Source organism: Diprion similis, chromosome 13 (genome assembly GCF_021155765.1).
Source record: "Diprion similis isolate iyDipSimi1 chromosome 13, iyDipSimi1.1, whole genome shotgun sequence".
NCBI classification, from domain to species: domain Eukaryota; kingdom Metazoa; phylum Arthropoda; class Insecta; order Hymenoptera; family Diprionidae; genus Diprion; species Diprion similis.
The window spans coordinates 8,466,160-8,486,168 of NC_060117.1; the positions used below are offsets into that span (position 1 = coordinate 8,466,160).

The following is a 20,009-nucleotide window of genomic DNA, read 5'->3' on the forward strand; positions in this document are numbered from 1 at the left end:
GAATTTCGTAAGTAACAGATGCTCTCACGATCAGCTGGATGCAGGGCCAATCAAAGAACGCTTGCAATTTGAATCCTCCCCGTTCGTTTGTTTATTTAATACAGGAAAAAAGAGGTTAGTTAGCTCGGTCGGTAAGGGAAGGACTACTACATGACCTCAAGTCCATAGCACGGCCAGACAAGTAACGCTTGAGATTTGAACCTTTTCCGTTCGTTTGTTTATTTATTTAATACATGCAAAAAAGTAGTGAGTTTGCTCAGTCGATAAGGGCAGCGCTACTACATAACCTTAAGTCCGTATTTCTTTTTCAAGAGGAATTCCGAAATATTTGTAAAGAATTTCATACGAGATGCGACACGCTGTTGATACGGAACGAGGAAGGGACAATAAAGAAGATGAAAAGAGGAGAAGGGGGCGAAAAAAGCACTGACTCACCGTTATACTGGCAGGTTATGTTCGGCGAACCCTGCAGCCTATATCCCTTTGGACACTTGAACGTCGCGCTCTGTCCCATCCTGGCACCCTCGATTTTCCCACTCAACGGTGCGACTGGTTGTTCAATCGTGGGACAATGGATGTCTGCAACGCGTAAGCAAATTTCCAGAATCACATCCCTGCGTTCTTTTCCCAGACAGATTTTCCCCTCGTTGCAACGTAGGCTTGAATATTTTCCTCAACGCCTTTGTCACTTTCGAATTAACTCCCATTCCAAGATTTCATGCACAGATATTTTTATAGAAAACAATTCAAAAGGGTTCGTTTAACTGTCAATGATTAATTTTTAACGGTATTTTTCTGAGAGGCACAAGAAAAGTATTCATTTTTTACAGTTACTAGAAAATTTTTATAAAATGCGTATCGTTACAATGACGGGTTTTATTATTCCTGAAATTACAAGACAATGTGGTACAAGTAACTATTTAGTGTGATTATAGTTGAAAAAGGTATATTTTGTGATTGTTGCAATATTGAATCTATTTGTTTATGTCAGTTTACTACGTTTTCTCATCGTCAGTTAAATAAGGTCCTATGATCAATTTATTGTTACAGTAACATTAAACTATTACAACAGTTACTAGAAAATTCGCGCTAGTGACCCTAATTTAAAAAGAATAGTAACATGAGCTAAATTTTCAGGTTACATCTACAAAACTCGTTCTTATTTTATAATGAGAATTTTATCTTTCGGCTATGGTAAAAACTGAAAATAGTTCAGAACCGTGTAGTAATCGTAACTAGAAATTTCTTTTGTTGTATCTACTGAATTGAATTGTAAACATATAATACTCAAATTATTACATATGACAGATAAATATTCGCAGTTGTGAATGTATCATACTGTGTCAGTTATAACCTTATCATGAGCTATTAGTTCAAAAACATTGAACACAAAAAAAAAGTAAATGTTTGTGTTGAAACTCAATTCCTTCATCTGGCAGCCAAGATTTTGAATTAGTAGTTTCTTGATCGATTCAGTTACACCGAAAAAAAATTACCATTTACTACTGTACAGCCCTTAATTATTTTTATTCTCTTCGACAAACATAGTTCTGGATAAAAAATGAAAATGAGTTTTGTAGCTCTGACCAGAAAATCTAATTTGCCTCACGATTCATTCTGGTCATGATTAGTCGTACAAGATTTTCTTCTATCTATAGCGATAAGTTGGATGTTGGTAAAAAAATAAATTTATAACTAAAGCCGTGTTGAACCAAAAAAGCAGATCAATTTTGCAGTTAGGTACCAGAGAATGTATAAGCATATTGACAACTGTATAAGTAAGACGCTAAAAATACATATTTATTTGCTATAACTGCGCCAATGTTTGAAATTTATTGTTCGATCGCACTGATTTTATAATAACCAATTCCTCGTAACTGTAGTAACAAAGTGAACTTTTATTGTGAATTGACTGTTCAAATGTGAGGACATCCGCATTTAGAGAGAGTTATTACTAAAATTTAGTCGTTGGCAAAGCTCAATTTGTCTCAACTCACCGACCACATGGACGCGAATGGAGTTGGCCAAGCCTCGTGGCGTGGAGCACACGTAATTCCCGGAGTCTTGAGACTTGGCGTAGTATATGGAGAGTCTGTACTTCCAGTCCCTCTCTGTAGATGCGATAGCCCAGCCTGAATGGAAGTGAAATAGAAAACAGAGTTGAATACATTACAAAAGCGGGAAAGAGAAAATTTCACGCCATTGTCGCATGATATCAACTCCGAAGTATGTTGGGTTGCCTACCACCGTGGAGAAGAAATATCAGTACAACAGATCCACCAAGTTATCAGTAGACAACGCGTTTAAAGTCTTCACGATTGAATTGCAAGTGCGCGTATTGTCAAGTTGCTTCGTGCTTACAACATATGCTGAAGCGTTCAATCATTGCATTCCGGAGTCACATTAAGGGGATTATATGACACTTGAATAGACTCAATATTGTGGTCAATTGGTGCATGACTCGGTAGGTCTGTTTTATCGACATTTATGTACCTCCAAGGTAGACAACCTGACATACTATGGTGTTAATTTGGAAACAGCCTGCGTAAAACTCATTGTCTCTCTGTCTGTCTGCCTGTTTGTTCACTTGTAACTCCAAAACTAATGAGCCGATTTATATTCATTTTTTTTCTGCGAATAGCTACAACGTCTGGCCAAATTTCAGGCTGTATTCGTTAGAACCAAATAAATAATTTCGGAGATAAAACGACGTTTGTAAGCAAAGTTGGAACGGGATCACGAACTTACTCGAAAGCTGACTAAACTCTTACAGACAAAGGTTAGGTTATGTTCAAAAGTTTTCAAGGTTTCGGCGAGCTCTATAAAAAGTCCTCGAGAGCGTATGGCCATGTCTAGTAGTTTTACTACAAAAAGCATTTGAAAATGTTTGCCGGTTGAGCCGCAATGGGCTGCTAGTCCTATGTAAGTACAGGGCCCCGGTCACTTCTGTTATCGGTCGATTTCGGGAAGCTGATCAGACTTTACGAGGCTGGATTATAGAGCCAGCTGCCTGCAGGCACCTTCGGCAAACTTCGTGCAAGCCTTTTCACCCTGACAAAGAGGTTCGAGCAACCCTGCAGCGTTTGTTTATTTGTACCCGACGTCCAGTATCGAGAATCTGGAATCGCGTTCGTTTTTAGGCACGGATATTGGTAAACGGAACGCCTTGTACACCGAGAGAAATTTCTTGCAGTTTTGGTTACTACACACATTTCTTGACTATTTTCTTCTTTCACCCGCGTGACCGAAAAATACATGCTTCTAGGTACAAAATGAAAATTATTGTAACTCATACATTCTTCAAGATAATTGATGACCGAATTTTGATGTACAACTTTATGCCATTGAAGTAAATTTTTATCAATTTCATAAAAACTTTTAATCCCCAGAATATTTCCGATAGGATTTCAAATAAACCGCTGAGCCAATTCGACTGAAATGCGGATAGAATACCGTTTTCATCGAGGCGATCAGTTCCAACAATCTTTTCAATTCATTCGTCCTTCCGGTTTTGAAACGTTTTTTGAACTTTGAATTATGCAAGTTAATTCTGCTAGTTTCAATTTTCACTACCATTACGTTTTTGGACATTACAAAATTTACCCACTGCAAACAAACAATCACACAATACCTGGTGATATCGGAAGCTCCGAATCAATCATCCAGGATTCGGAAGAGCTTATACAGCGTTTTATATTTGCTCGAAGCAATTATTCTCGCTAGACGTACCCGAGATAATTACTACATGTAATGAGAATACTCCGGCTTCACGGACAATCCAATATATCACTGATGCCTTGGTAATAGGTGTTGTTCATTCCGAAGTGCATATATATTACCGCATCTAGTACAACGCGAATTTCCACTGCAACGAATTACGAGGCATTCGGTAATTGCAGTTGAAAATTTGGAATCACATCGCTGTTTGCTGTTGGTTGTATCCTTGCTTGGCATTCATTTTTGTTTGTAAAACTGAAAATTTGCGCTTGCATTTATCATCTTTCGCATGTCCGTTGTTTCTTGAGATTTGTATGTTGTAAGTGCTTTTAAATTTTGATGCTTATGAATTCATGACGGTGCCCGATCGGATTTTTCAAACCGTCGACACTGACTAGTTTTCAAAGATTTGGACCTGCTCTGAGTTTCAATATTGGTAAAGAACTTGAAAAATGTTGCCTCGGGTATATTTAAAGTCATTTTCAAAGTATAACGATATTGTAAATGTTTGTTCCAACTATTTAGATTGTGACTTTTCGAAAAAATCGAAACAATAAAACCAGGCTGACCGCAAACCGTGTTTTTTCGTTTGTGGATGGTAGAACAAGTATATTATTGATAATGTTTAATTAACTTATGTGACATGAGTAATTTTAAGCCCCAACAATTACGATTTGCCTCCACTAAAATAAAAATCTTAGGTTATGTGGTGATAAAATGATGCCGGCAACCAGGTTCTGACGTCATGAGGACATTTTCCGATACGAATATAAGAGTGAGAGTCAACTTGTACGAGTGAAATCTGCCGTCACAAAGTTTCGCAAACTTACCAGTGAGATATTGTCTGTTCGAAGTCCAGGTCCATTCAGGATTTCCGAGACGTCGGGCAAAGAGACACTCGAGATGCAGGATGCTGCCGGGAAAAACGGCGAGAGTACCGGATGGTTCAACAGCCGCCGACCCAGCCGGCAAGCCAAACAGAATTGTCGGTGGAACGTCCTCTGAAAAGGCAAATATTTTCAAAGCTCACTGATCAAGCGATTGCGAGGGGCAGAAATCATCAAAGGACTTTCAACCCTTCGACCGCTGCAGCATCACATGACCAAAGGTCTCTACGCGGGGAACTGCTGAATTAGTCTTTTCACCGCGCACGATTCCCTTCCTTGAATTGGCCTCTGGAATCGACTCTTTTGAGGAGGTTCAATTGTTCGTGAAAAATTTTTTAATTTCGATTTGACAGTGTCTATGAAAATTAGACAATCGGCATTTCCTAGGAGCTAACAATTCGTCGTGACATCGTTTGATCTGAGTCAATTGGAATAATTGTTTGAATTACAGACCATTTTTAATGATCTTGTTCTTTAAGTGGGAACCTGCCTTTGGAGGACGAAATGCTGGTCAAAAAATCCTGCAATAGGAAAATAACTAGCCCAATTCACTATTTACCCGATTGATCTTGAAATGCAACTTATAATGTGTATTCTGTTCGCGTTTCGCTTCAGTATAACGAATGGCAGACAAATGAAAAGCGTTAAATCACTGCCAACGTTAAGACGTGACTACGCAAAAATCTCCCGTTTCGCTCATTTATCACGACGCTCCCCGCATTATTTTCGAAAACATTGGTATGAATGGGTGTCAGCCCTTTCGGGACAAAGCGGAGGGTTGATGTGGAACAACCTTTACCACGTCATTCGGAATCTTGAACTCAATATGTGGTTGAGGAAAATTTACGTTCAAAATTAGTCGAAATTTGTTAATAGATTCTGATTGTTATGTACACTGACTTAAAACTTTATTCCACTTGCATCATACATTCGATTTAATAAATCGAACAATTTTTCACCAAGTTTTATTTCAGAGGGAAAATTTTTTACCTGTAACTACGAAATAAATAGTCATTCAGTTGAATCGAGATATGAATTAATTGAGGGCTGCCAATCGTCATATGAACCAAGTTCACAAGACATTTGCTTGTCTTCAAATGAATGTCTTTCCTTCAAACGATGTTTCTTAGAGTTTCAATAGAATTATACCTGTACGATTTCTCGTCTGTAAAATATTTCGATGGCTGCAGTGAGTAATCAATTTATTTCTGTAAATCGAACAAGATACTGAGTGTACGATTGGGTCTTAATAGAATGAATAAAAAAATATCGATTGTTGACCGCTCTACCTCGTTGAATCTGATAAATTTTTACTCAGTGTAGTAAGAAAGGAGATGAATTTGAAGAATTTTATTCTATTCGTTAAATTCGTATGTTAGTGGTTCAAAAAACGGGGAGAAAAGCAAACATTCAATTGATAAATTCTTAATGTTAAGATGGTTATAAAATCGTGTTGTACACCTCGAAAACGCGGCGAGCCAAAACTCCTATACCGCTCAGGTGATCAGGATGAAACTTGGGCAATTGATTCCTTACTTTGGCAAAAAGTGGAGCGACGTTTTACTTTTTGAAAATTTTGGAAAAAAATTTATAGCAGGTTCATCACTCACCAAAATTGAGAAAATTTTCACAGTTGCACTAACAGGATCGAACTATTCGGTATGATGCCACTCGACGCTGATAAAACACACACTTTAAGCCCAGTGTCATAAGATTTGAACGTAAAATAACGAAATAGCAGCTGATTTAGTTCTACTTTTATAAAGAACACCGACATCTCATTTTGGAGATATTTTTTTACCGACCTTACATGTGTGCCGGTAATGCATGTGTGTAATGTCGGTAAAAAATTACCGGCACGCATGTAAGGTCGGTAAAAAATATCGCCAAAATGAGATGTCAGTGTTTTTTGTAATCGTAAAACCAAATCAGCTGCCATTTCGTCATTTTACCATCAAATCTCATGTGACAGGGCTCAAAAAGTGTGTTTCATCAGCGCCGAGCGGCATCATACCAGATAGTTCGATCATTTTAGTGCAACTGTGAAAATTTCCACAATTCGGTGAGTGATAACCGATCTACAATTTTTTTTTCCAAATATTCAAAAAGTAAAAAATCACTCTACTTTTTGCCAAACTGAGGAATCAAGTTTCATCCTGATAGCTAGAGCAGTATAGGAGTTTTGGCTCGCCACGTTTTCGAGGTGTACAACGCGACTTTATAAGCACTTCAACTAATTTTTAATAATACACTTGATTACCGTGAATCTCAACTAAATTTCACAAAATTCTGACTCATGAAAATACTCGAGTGCAAAAAAGAACGAAAGTAATAAGATACTCATAAATCTTGAGCAGAAAGTAATGAAGTGACATGCAGGGAATGATGAAGTCTGGCTGAGTTTACTTTAGGAACCGTGAAAGACGGACTTAAAGAAGAGCGCGGTGTACATTCGGAGTAATTAAAAAAATGTCCAAACAACTCCGCAGTTTGAAACAGGTATAGCAATTGTTAGACGAGCCAGACCAGCGTCGCTGCCATGCAGGAAACCGCGTCTTCGGATTGCCTTTCCAAACACGTAGCCCAGCAGCCCCGTCTCTTCCTTTCTGCTTCCTCTTCACTCTAGTTTCCGCGATTCTTTTTTCTCTTCTTTTTTCCCCTCTGCGTTTCCCTTCATCCTTTTTCCTCTCGAGTTGCCAGGTGCTCAATAACACTTTTGCGGGGTAATTTTATGCTTTGTTACCCGTTTCAAAAGGGCGTCAAGACGTGCATATTCCTGACTTGTCGTGTACGGAGAAATCGAGGAATTTTTTCATACAGAGAGAGTTCGAAAACTTTTTTAACTTTTGTTTTTATGTTTTACGAGAAAAATGAAAGTTATTGTAATCACCTCGATAATTTTTTTTTTTCGTAGACGATATCTCGAGAACGAGCTACCGGATTTCAATGATTTTGATTGCAAGCAGCGCGGCCTTTTCAAACTTGGAAATGACTAGATTTCGGCCTTGATCGATCCGTAGTTTTACAATTATTTAAATAGCAAAATTCAGATAAATAAAATAAAAATTATGATATCCGAAGAATCGATGAATGGATTCGAATGAAAATTGGTTCCACGGAGTTTTTTGGGTTGTTGATTACGAATCTGGAGTCAGATTTGCAAAATTTATATTTCGTGTATTCAATATGCTGAAAAAAACCTGAAAACTTTTGGCTTTTGATGGAAATCGGTACTCGTATGTGTTGCGGGTTGTTGATCAGTAATCTAAAGTCACATTTTCAAAATTATCATTATTATTATTATTATTCCAGCTCAAAACGGGTTTGAAAACGGAAGTTCAAAGGCTGGTTTATAGTAAGCTCAAACCCGCTTATTTTAAGACAAATCTGTTGCCAATATTGTACACTAGTTGTGGAATTATCATAATGAACAAAAATCTTTTAGGGCTGTAGTGCACGATAAAAACTGGCCTCAGGTTCACTAAAAGTCGAGGTGAAATCGTTCCAACTGCATGGCAACTTCAATGTTTTGCCTTTGACTTGCCACAATTTGAGAACGTTACGCGTTTTTTTCAGACATGATGCTACAAAACTTCTTAGAAGAGGAATTTTCATCCGAGAAGGGTACATCGGTAGCTCCCTCAAGAAATACAACATTGAATACCCATCGGAGTATCCATTCTCGATAAGGTTAGGGCGGAAAAACCCTGCGGTGAGTCCACAGCAATACGTTGGAGGATTACAGAATCTTATGGCCACCCAGCCGGCCGCTATACTTATACGTACGATTTCACCCCACCGAAGAATCCCTCGAGACGTTTTTCACCCGTCCAAACCTTAACATAACCTCAAAACCGTCCTTGGAGCAATGCTCTTTACTTTTATACCGGTTGTTCCGGAAGTTGCTCGAAATCTTTCTCCGTCTTTCAGTTTTGCGTGTAAACGAAATTGATCCACGGATTCTCCTTATCCTACCCTTTCATTCAGACTGTGAGAAAATTATTAGTGAAAGGTCCATTGACCTTAAATTTTTGTAAGGCAACAATATGCGCTAGCGGAATACATGTTGAACACAAAATTGAAAAGCGTTTTTTCTTTTCTTCCTTACGATCAAACAGATGGAATCATGAGACTGCAAAAAATGGAAACAGAACCAAGCGGATGTACTCAGCTTCGGGATCGTTAATACAGAGCTGCTTTATTAATTATTCTCAACCCCACGATTCGTTAATTTTACTCCGTCTTCAGACACTGATTACAGAAATTAACGGATGTCGAACTCATTTTCCATCCAACATTTGAACAGATCGAGATCATCATACAACAAGTTTCGCAGCTCATTTCGTTTTATTATTGTATGTTCCGAATAAAAATAATAAAAATTCCACCGAAACGAACTGTTTGAGTTCAAAAAGTAATCTGTACTGAAATACTGTGAAATTCTTTCCCTTCGGTTCATCACAGGTAAGAAAGTCATTTCCGTAATGCTCCCGTTCATTTCATTTTTTTTTTCTTCTTTTTAACAAACCGAAAAGTAGCGAATGGCCAAAATTCCAAAGTTCACCCTTGACGATGCCCATAAAGAAAGTTGAACACTGTGGTAATGGCATAATTGGCGAAAGAAATTTTTTGCGAGGTGAAGTAAGAGCAGAGAAATGGGAGCGTAACTTTTTGAATCCTGGATGAATATTGTATTAATTGATCCGCAGGGTTAAAGGCCGGAGGAACGCATCGCGCTTGTCGTAAGATATTAACGCTCGACAATGTCTTAAGTGCACAAAAGAGGCTGGGCTTCTTACTCGGTAAGGATAATTATACGAACGCACAGTAACAACGTGAAGTTTTAAGAGGACGAGAAACTTCTAAAGCTACTTGAAAGTTTATGCCAAAATGTGAAGTCAGCAATAATTCAGCAAAATTTCTTGACTTACTCGAGAGTCGAAGGTTCTGAATTAGGCAGAAGTGACATTGAATATTTACACGCTTGCGATTTTCGCGGTTTTCAGCTTCAGCATAACAATTCGACTTACGCAAAGAGGATTTGTGCTGGATACGCGTAATGGAATCACCAACTACCGCGATTCAAAGGATGTGACACGCGAAATGAATGGTAATATGACTTCTTGGAATTTTCTCCAAATCGACATCGTTTCTTTTAAACACGAATAAATCCGAAGGACTATTCATTCATGGATCAAGCGACAGACGTTTTCTAGCGCATAAGTAATGATTTTGAACCGTTTCAGACCAATTTCAAGAACCTTGAAACGATTTGAAATTAGTTTCAAACTAATTTCCAAGAGTTTCAAAGTGATTTCACACGATTCCAAATGATTTCAAACCGATTTCAAGCGATTTCCAAGTCATTATTTCAAACGATTTTCAGTATTTTGCTAATTCAACGAGTTATCAAAACTCAAATCTGACCGCCTGGGTCAAGAGTTAGAAAAAGAAACAAAGCGCATTTGCAGAATCTCCAGGAATGCCGTTTAAGCCAATGACATAAGTGACGACGATTGAAACAAAATTTTTAATATGTCATGAAAATGAGCCCGAATAAATACGAGCAACACAAACTAAGATATCAATAATTTGAGGAAAAGTTTTACAATTAAAAAGTAAAAAATGATTTAACTCTGGTCTTTTTGATCCGAATATAATGTTTTTAGGCTCATTTTAGTCACTGACTATATCCCTACAAATTGTTTGAAAAACATTTAACAAATCTCACATTATAAGACGGTTCTAATGCAAAAGTGTAATTGTTGGCAAAAGTCGGCTAAATCTCATTTACCTGCAAGATTAATCTAAATCAAGTCGTTTTTTTGCATTCTCGTCCATCATATTGGATCCACCATTTTTAATTTTTGAATTTCAAGTTCAGATTCGTAATTAGCTCCCTCAAATAGTCCAGAGTACAAGTTTTCAAGATAAAAAATTTTCCTGCCATTTTGGGCACTTTCTGTCGAATTTTTCTCTGTCAACAAAGGGGTTAAGTAATCTTTAAAGCTATGATGTACAAAATTATCCCAAAACATCACAATTGGTAAAGTAACATCAGAGATAAATAATTTCGACCATTTTCATCATAACACTGCAAACTTTTCTGCAATCTTTCATATCTTAATTTTATTGTTGCTTGAACTCTTGCCAGATTCTTTTGTATTACAATAAACTGTATTGTATCGTCCGTGTTCACTATCATGAGCGCGTATAACATCAGTGGCGATTTTTTATACATCCCGATCAGCTCTGACGAGAAACGTTGAGTTTCAAAGAAAATCCAGTTTTATGCCGTCTTGACTCCATGCCGCCTCGGTTGTTGTCCCATCCAGTTGACAGATGCGGAACACATATTTTAATCGAAAACTTTTCTTGTTTACAATCGCATTGCCAACTGAGCACCACAGTTGCGCAGTTGAGTTCCCCCATCGCTCTTCGCTGTTTTACCGACGCGCGACGTCAGCAGGCGTCAGTAATGTAAAAGGTAATATCTGGTGTTCGTGCGATTAAGCTTCCGGATTGGATATCGGATACATATTTTTTTGTATCTCATCGATGTTTGCACGTTTGATGAGAATATTTTAAACTTGTTTTGTTTCCTTATTATTTCATATAGTTTATTTTATATTTCGAAACATGATATCTGCATTAATGGTGAATTGCTTCTTTAAAAATTCTCAATCCGTGTAAGCACCGTCGGTATGATGCCTTCTTTGCAATGTTGACGAAATAATCTAGCTTCACAACATTTGAATTTCAAACTAACGTAATCAGTGTTTTCCATTGGTTCGTGTTGCCTTAAGGGACGAAAAAAAATGCGAAAGTTATTTAATAATTATCATACTCAAGGTTTAGGTGATGAGAAACTTTTTAAACTTTATTTTGTTCTAGAAAGTTTTCAAAAAATCCTAAATATCTGATTTTTTTTGAAAACCCTGAAATTTAGCGAATCGACGTTATTATTTGCAAACCCGCCAGTGGATGAAAAATTTACCCAGATTAAAATAAACTACGGAATTTTTTAGGAAAATTATTATTTTCCGTCAAAAGACTGGATTTCCTTACTTATCTAATTATCGTTTTTTGAATTTTCGAAAACAAGAACGGACTGAACAATGAATTCTTTTCAAAATAACTCAACATCAAGTCCGACTAAAATTTCGAGAATTTTACTACGACAGAAGAAAATTTTGCCACCGGAGAGAAAATCACGTTTATAATTTAAGGGATCATGAAGAGGTTAGAATACAATGAACAATTTCGGATCCTTGGGGTTGACCTCACACTTGATTTCCGCTCAGGTCTCATTGTCAGGCTTGAGAATAGGCAAGCAGAATTTCCCAGCCCCTTCAGGAATCGTGAGATCCGGCATTTTCGCCTCTCTTTGAGTTGAAGCTGAAGTGTATAACAAGATCTCTCTCCTCGCATTTTACAAAAATATGTTCATGAATTGTCGGCGAACGCAGAGACGTGTATGGGGAATCCCAGACCATTTTGACCTGTCTACGACCCTAACAACTTTGAATTTCATTTCTCTCTCAGATCTTCGTGTGCAGCTTCGTAAAAAACACGATATATGAAATCTTGGGGCTTGAAAAGAATTTTCATCTATTAGTCGTCCAAGAGTTTATCAAAATTACTGCTCGCCATAACAATTTTTATGAAATTTACACCGTAAGATTTCTGTGGCAAAAGCAAATTTTTTAAACCCAGAGCGAAGATGAACCTGTTTTAACTATTGGAAAGTTACGAGGAATTTACGAGTAAATTATTCATTGTAATCAATTGTAACCGGAGTTAAAAGCGGTCTATCGCACGGAACTAGATATCACGTGCTTCATATTTGAGGCCAAATAAAAACGACCTCGGAGCTTCAGCAGAATCAATGATCCAGTCTCAGCTGATGCTGTCTTCCTAAGGGGCTATTCAAATATTACGTCACGCTCCCAGAGCGAGGGGAGGGGATAAGTTTCACTGTGACGACCTGCGATAGGGTGGGGGAGACACACTCGCAGCGTCACGTCACGCTCTATTGTACGGACAGCGTTCTTTTTTACCTACAGCGCTTGGTAATTGCAAGCTGCCGTGCGAATTTTAAAAAATTTCTGCGGAAAACCATCGTACAGTCAGTTCTTTTGATCGTAGCAGTACTTGCGTAACACGTGCATCGGTTCACATTTTTCAGATTTTTCATACATTATAGGGGGGGAGGGGGGTGCGAGACCAAAATACATCACATCAGAAGATATCACGTCGAGACGGAGGTAAAAAAAAATGAAAGGTTTCTGAGAGGAGAATAAACTCGTAAATAGTGACAATTACGGCCTGCAAAACAAAAAATTGCAAATAATTTTTGTACGAAATTTCACACGCTCTACTGAAAAACAGGCGAATTTTCTTAATCAAAATTTGCACCAAATTATTTAGACTTCGGGCAAACTCACTTCCGAATGAAATTCATGTCAACTGCATCTTGAGGCAAAACACTCACCGGTATAATTAGAGATGGCCGTTGTGGGAACGCAAGAAGGCAGCTTTCCGTTCCAGGCCCCGTTCCGACACTGCAGCAAGGAATCCCCCATGAGTTTGTACCTGCCGAGTTCCCGGCAGCGAATTGAGACCCGGGATCCATGGGACAGCGTGATCTTGTCAGCCTGAAAAAGCACCTCGTCTTCAACATCACTTCGCAGATTAAGGGAAATATAATTTGACAAAGTCACTAGAAAAAAGTAGTAAGATCGCTGAATAAACGGTTCTAATATTGTTTAAATAACCTATAGATATGGACAGTTTGATTATAGTTGACAGTACTACTCGTTCCACAAATACCACAAATACCACAAATACCACAATATTTCCTGCTTGTTGCAACCTCAAGTCTTTTCATTCAGTTCACTATATTTTTTCTGTCAAATCAGGCCTCAACATCAATTTATCGCAATTGTTACAACTAATTGTAAATATGGCAAGAGTGACGTTATTGCAGTTACAAAACTGATTTTTATTCTTTACCCTGAGCTATACAGCATGTTTCCAAGTAAGCGCTGCAGTATTTTGGGTTGCCTAATACCGAGGGAAACAAATATCGGTATTACAGAACAACCGAGTTATCGGTAGGTAGTGCATTCAAAGTCCTCGTAAGTGAGTTGGAATTGGCCGTGTTGCCAAGTTGTGTGGATTTAACCAAGCAGTTGTTTCGTTGTTTTTAACCTATTTTGTAGCGTTCAGTGATCGCGTTCCGGAGTCACGTTAAAGTGATCATATGACTCTACTTGACTAAAGTGATTATGACTCGGTAGGTCTGTTTTACCGATATTTGTTCTCCTCAGTGGTAGGCAATCCGACATACTGCGGTGTTGACTTGAAAACAGCCTGTCGTTTCCGGTTACTGTAAGAAATGAAGAATGTTACGACACTGTACTACTACAGCCAGTAAACCACAACTAACAATTTCCCTCGGTGTAAGTTTCATTTGCTTTGCAGTTGAGGAACTTGAAAATGATGCAAAAACTGTGTTCTCTTGCAGCCTCGAATTTGTAAAACAATCAACACCAGAATTTGTTATTCAAATCAAAACCCACACTGCAGCGATCGCAGTTGAAATTTAGAACTTCGTCAATTCGAACGTGTGTCCATGAGGAAAGTGCGCACCTTATGCGCGTGCGTCAAATCGATCGAATTTTATTGGCTGACATTTACCGCCTGATTGAGCAGCCGATGCAACACCAATCGTGACTGTTAGAAAATATCCCTAGGAGCCCACAGCTAACGACTCCTAGGGACATTGTCTAACAGTCACGACTGGTGTTGCGCCGGCTGCTCAATCAGGCGGTAACTGTCAGCTAATAAAATTCGAGTGACTTGAGCACGTGCATAAGGTACGCACTTTGATGATGGATACGTGGAATAATACGAGAATATGTTTCCCCTGATGAAAATGATGATTATCAAATTTATAGACGTTCATTGTTAATTGAATTTACTTAGATAAATTTTTTTCATATTAACACAGAAAATCGTTGAACGCAATACTGAATAAGTTAGTTCATCGTCATAACATGGTGTTAATAGTTGAAATATCTTGCGGCACACACGGTAAAAATAATATTATTGTACTTTATACAAAAGGTTATTTGGAATTTGAATCCGAAATGGCAATTTCACTGAAAATTTGATAAGATATAATTTTTTCATCATTCAACGGGGAATTTTTTGGCCGAACCATGGATGTAGAATATGTAGACTTAGACGAACCGTACGCAGTGGGGATTCCATCCAAACTTGCGAAGCATGAAAATGAGGCAGTTGAGGGAGTGGCTGCATAATTCATAACCTGTGAGTGGGGTCAGTCTCTTGCCTACCGTTCCGTTCGCTTGCAAAAATTTTCCTCCGCGACAGAAAAAAAAAATTAAGAAATATGGTCAAAGTAAAAACTGTATACTAGCGAAATAAATTACAAAATAACCGCTAAAAAAACATTGAATGGATCAGTTATAAGCTCCCAGCTCAATTGGTAACGAAGTTGAGATTTTTCCATCCACGTATCAAAGGCAAAACATGTATTGCTACGTGAAATTCGGTTGGAAAATACATACTTCATAAATTGATTGGGTGAAAAAAAAAATGAAATAAGTTCGAATGACTTGATTTGGAATTAAAACAGATACTTTTCGCAATAATCGTCTACATGTCTTTGACAATATTCAATTTATAAATAAAGTGCAATAAAGGTTCACTAAAATGAGCTTCGAGTGAATTAAAAACTGATTTTCCAGAAGAATTTTCTCAAAAAATGATTTTCCGTCACCATAAGTTATTATTAGAAGTATTGAATATTTCCAAAGTCACAAGTACGTGAATGCATTTGAACCTGAACAAAAAGAAGAAAAGAAGACTTTACACGGTAAGGAATTCGAATCATCGGAGCTTCATACTGCGTATCCAAGTTTTTGAAGCAAGTAACAAAGTCATAAAATAAACCAAATTTTGTGTTATGCTTCAGACAGTTTGAAAGAAAAATTCAATCTTAGCACACCAGAAGATGTTTCCAGCAACCAAGGAGTCTAAAGACTGTTAATAAAGTTCCCGAAAAGATCAGAGCAAATGTAATGAGTTTTATAAAATTAGCGTTAGATTTTTTTCAAAAATCACTGAATTTTTATCCAAGTTGTGAATCTTTCAAAATGCTACGGCGTTTTATTCTTGCGTGGGAGGAGCTTCTTCGACTGCGAAACAAAGGGTTTTGAATGAGATGTAATCTCAAACGAACTCCTTAAACTCCCTTAAAACTCCTTAAAATTTACGAACAAGTTTTTTGTTTGTTAGAATTTGGCATCCTAAATTTTGGGGAAATTAAAGGTATTCTTGAGATGCCATCTTTGCCAGACAAAATTCAACATACCCTCTTATCGAATCGCATTTTGAGACATGTCTCAAAATCAAGTTTTTTTTTCAAAAAACTGGAATTATTTCACGTAATCGTTTTCAGCTCTTCTTCATGTAAGAAGAATTTCGTCCAACTGCTTCAATTGATAAGAATAATATGAAAACAAAGACGCTTTGACATTGCTGAAAATATTGCGCATAAAATGTTTCGATGGTTCCTCAAACCTGAGCTCTTCTACTTTTCGCTGCAGTTATTCAACAATCAAACAGAAAATCTATAAACAATTTGAACCAAAGGTAATGCGAGTTTAAATAATATCACAGAACGTGTAAAGCTGAAAGGTTTTACTGAGGCCTGATGTTAAAAAAAAAGAACCGCAAGCCACTGGACTGGGAGAAAAATCATCGAAGTTTGAGTGAAAAAAAATACTATAATTATGAAAAAAGCTTGAATATCGATGTTTCATTTAAAATCGCTTGAAAATGGTCACAAATATAGTAAATTCATTCGTTTTCATTCTCCGATAGATCATATCATTAAAAAGACTCCACAAATTCACTGAAAAATGTGCCCCTCGTTATTAGTCAATTTGACATTTTTATTTGCTGATCAATGCCAGTGGAATGTTGAGAAAATAAATATTTAACAATGTTAACATAACAGGAAAAATGTTTCGGCGAATTATCAAAAAATATTTTAGTGAACGAAATGAGCGATCTTGGAGTGAAATGAAAGAAATTTGCTAAAGTAAAAACAAAATTTTGACTCAACCTAACCTAACCTGACCTAAAATTTCCTACTTTTTGAATTTTGAAAAAGATGTTCGTACCATACGAATATAATAATGTGATAAACACTCGATGTACGATCGCACTGAAATAAAAAAACGACAAAGTATTGACTTTTGGCCAACCAATCTCCGCCTTTACTCTACAAGATTTACCGGCCAATAAAACCACTATATGCGCTTCAGACTTGAAAAGTGAAGTGGATTTCAAGTTCAACAGAGACAAACTTCCCGAAACCATTAACCGCGAGCGATCAAAATGACCAGAGCAAATTTTTAGGATGTAGATCGAAAGATTCGAGTTAAAAACTACTTTTTCATCGATGGAAGAGGAAGAAAATCATTGATGGAAGAAATGTAGAAGATTTTATAGAATGCAAAATTTCTGAGTGATTAATTTTTTGTTGTTATCGTCCGTTTAATATGACTCTTGAGTAATACCCATCAAAACCTGCGAATCTATCAGCGAGTACACAAATTATCGACAAACAATCCGAGGTTAAATTTTATTTTCAGCGATTTTGATGTCTTGTAGAATCTATTAAAATGCAAACCTCCTGCGAGTGTCAAATCTCTAACTTTGTCGGTTTCGGGGAAGCATGTTGATCAATTTTTTAACACTTAACACATCGATTTTTACTGCTCAAGTTCTTAGAGTATCCTTTATATTGTAAAAAAAAAAAAATGTAATTCACGTTTTCGGAACCCTCGAAAAAATTTTAAATAACTTTGGCTCGCAAGAGAATTCTTCCTTTACGTTCACTCACTCTTATAAGATCCAAGAAGAGATAGAAAAAAATGCTATGCTTGATAAAATCAATTGTAGCTCCTATCTGGTCGCGCTTCGAGCACCTCTCAAAAATAGAAGATTTTTATGTAAAAAATTGAAAGAATCCAATTCAAAATGTCAATTGTGAGATAAAAGTTAAGGGCCTTGGAAAAAATATATTTTTTGGCAAACTCACGTGTTTTTTTAATGGCTCGTAAGGATCTAGCTCGAAACGGATTCTATAATCGGAAGGTTCAGACTTTTCTGCATCAGAAACACTTTGGATTATAAATGTTTTTTCCAGAATAAGAATACGATGCAATTTTGAGTACGAAAATTAATGTATTCACTGTGAAACAATAATTCAATCTATTTGCAGGAAAACTTACAGGATACAATCAAGTTGAGAGGAACTGATTGAAACCTTTGAAGTGACGTGGCAAAATTAATACTTGAGTATATTTTGAAACTTCGTCAAAACACAAAGAAGTTCAAAATTATAAATGTGGCGCCAGTTCTGCACCTGCGTAGAAGTCCACCAGAAGACCGAAAAAACAAATTGAATTTAAGAAAAATTCGGGCATTGGAGGATTAAAAATTTTGATTATACAATTCCCAAATATGTTTTTCCAGTGCGGGGATTTCTGCCTCGACTGGCATATTCCAAAAATGTAAGGTCCCTGAATCTTTATCATCTCGTAATTTTGTAACGCGATAAATTTACTTGAATTCGACAAAAAAATTTCATCCGGCACAACTAAATCGGTTTTTCATTTCAAGAATACGACTTTGATTACGTTGAACAAGTTTTTGCTTCAGATTCTACGAATGAATTTGAATTCGAATCAATTGTTACAAAGTGAACAAGGTTTTTCTCCGAGTGTACTTTTGCCAGATTACCAAACTCCCTTGAAAGCTGGGATGAAACCTGGCAATAAGATACAACGAAATGCCCAGTTGACTAGAATTCCGTACTTCGAAAACGGTGATGTATTGCTTCCGTTTCGCTGCAGGGGCTTCGATACTTCAAAGGTGAAAATTTAGGGTAACTACAGCTTGAAGGGCGGCTTGAATAGATTGTTAGAGACACCAGGATGAAAGGGATGAACTTGCGTGTGGAGAAGACTTTCAAGACTATCTTGTTGCTTCAACTGGAATTTACCCAAAATTACGGACGCTTAAAGCTGAACGTGGCACCAGGCGTAGACCAGAGTTTTCCCGAAAATTGCGATACACGGAAAAGTGTAGCCTTCCATAAATAATTGAACCCTTTCGGTCACGCATTTTTGAATTTAATATTTTGGCCTGAATTTTGTTATTCGGGGGTTTCTGGGCTCGTTGATCACGAATCTGAAGTCAGAATTTGATGATTTCTGAATCCAAGATGGCGGATATGAAATCGAGTAAACAGATTTTGTGATTCGAACATTTGAACTGACTACACTTTGCTGTTTTTTTATATTTATTTCCAATGCTTTTATTTTCAAAGTTTATCAAAATCGGATCAAAAATACTAGAGTTCAAAATTTTTTACCGTTGTAGTTACGTAAAACCTTTTTTAAGATTGTCGATATCTGAGTTTGTGTCATCCGAAGTTGCTCAGATTTATTTCTATCGCATCGAAGAGATATTATTTCATTCGTGTCCACCATAGCTGTATCAAATAAAATTTCCGTACATTTTCCAACAGTCTTTTCACTTTCCCTAACTTTTGATCCAGACTGTGAACGTCCATTCATCCCTGAGCCAAGCCCGAGGCGACGAACAGTAGGAAAGCGTAAAACTCGCACCGCTCCATCAGCCGCAAATCCGAACTTTGCTGCTTTCCAGAGTTATTTCCTGTTTCTTTTTTTTCGTGTTTTGTTTTTTTCTTTTTCATGCTTTCGTTTTCTAAAAAGTAAAATGCCTCGCAGCATGTAACGCGTAATACAGTATATAGTTATCTACAAGTTTTGGAGGCTGATTGATATTTATAACACACACCCCCGAGCTTTCATGTAATTTTTCACGCGCTGCAAGAGGGAAAGGAATTCATTTTTTTTCTTTTGCCCAAGAATTGTTGGTAAACATTTTTCAGTTCTTACCCGCGGCGATGCGACAAATACTAAGATTGAATGAAGCTTAAGGCGGATGAAAATGTGAACTTTAATTTCATCCTAGGCCAATTTGCGGTGTATAATCATGAAATATTAACTGTAACGATGTCACGCAACCAGAGTATGACGCTTGAATTAACTTAAATGATTATGAGTTGGTAGGTCTGTTTTACCGATATTTGTGTCCCTCATTGATAGGCAACCCGATATACTGCGGTGTTCACTTGGAAACATCCTGCATGAAACTCATTGCTTTTCCGTCTGTCACCCCATATGCCTGCTTATAACTCGAGAACTACTGAACCGATTTACAGTAGCGGATGTACACATTTGCCGCCAGTAGGCTATTCAAATTTTGCCACCC

At 37.3% G+C, this 20,009-nt stretch overlaps 1 protein-coding gene across 1 annotated transcript in view; it reads right to left on the reverse strand.

The window, feature by feature from the left end:
* LOC124414054 (locomotion-related protein Hikaru genki) overlaps positions 1–20,009 on the reverse strand; it is a 60,929-nt gene that overhangs the window by 16,923 nt on the left and 23,997 nt on the right. Inside the window, exons 3-6 of the mRNA XM_046894931.1 lie at positions 13,099–13,261; positions 4,548–4,718; positions 1,998–2,132; positions 436–579 (exon numbers count right to left, since the gene is read on the reverse strand). Coding sequence (XP_046750887.1) covers positions 436–579; positions 1,998–2,132; positions 4,548–4,718; positions 13,099–13,261 — 613 coding nt within the window. The remainder of the gene's footprint in view (positions 1–435; positions 580–1,997; positions 2,133–4,547; positions 4,719–13,098; positions 13,262–20,009) is intronic.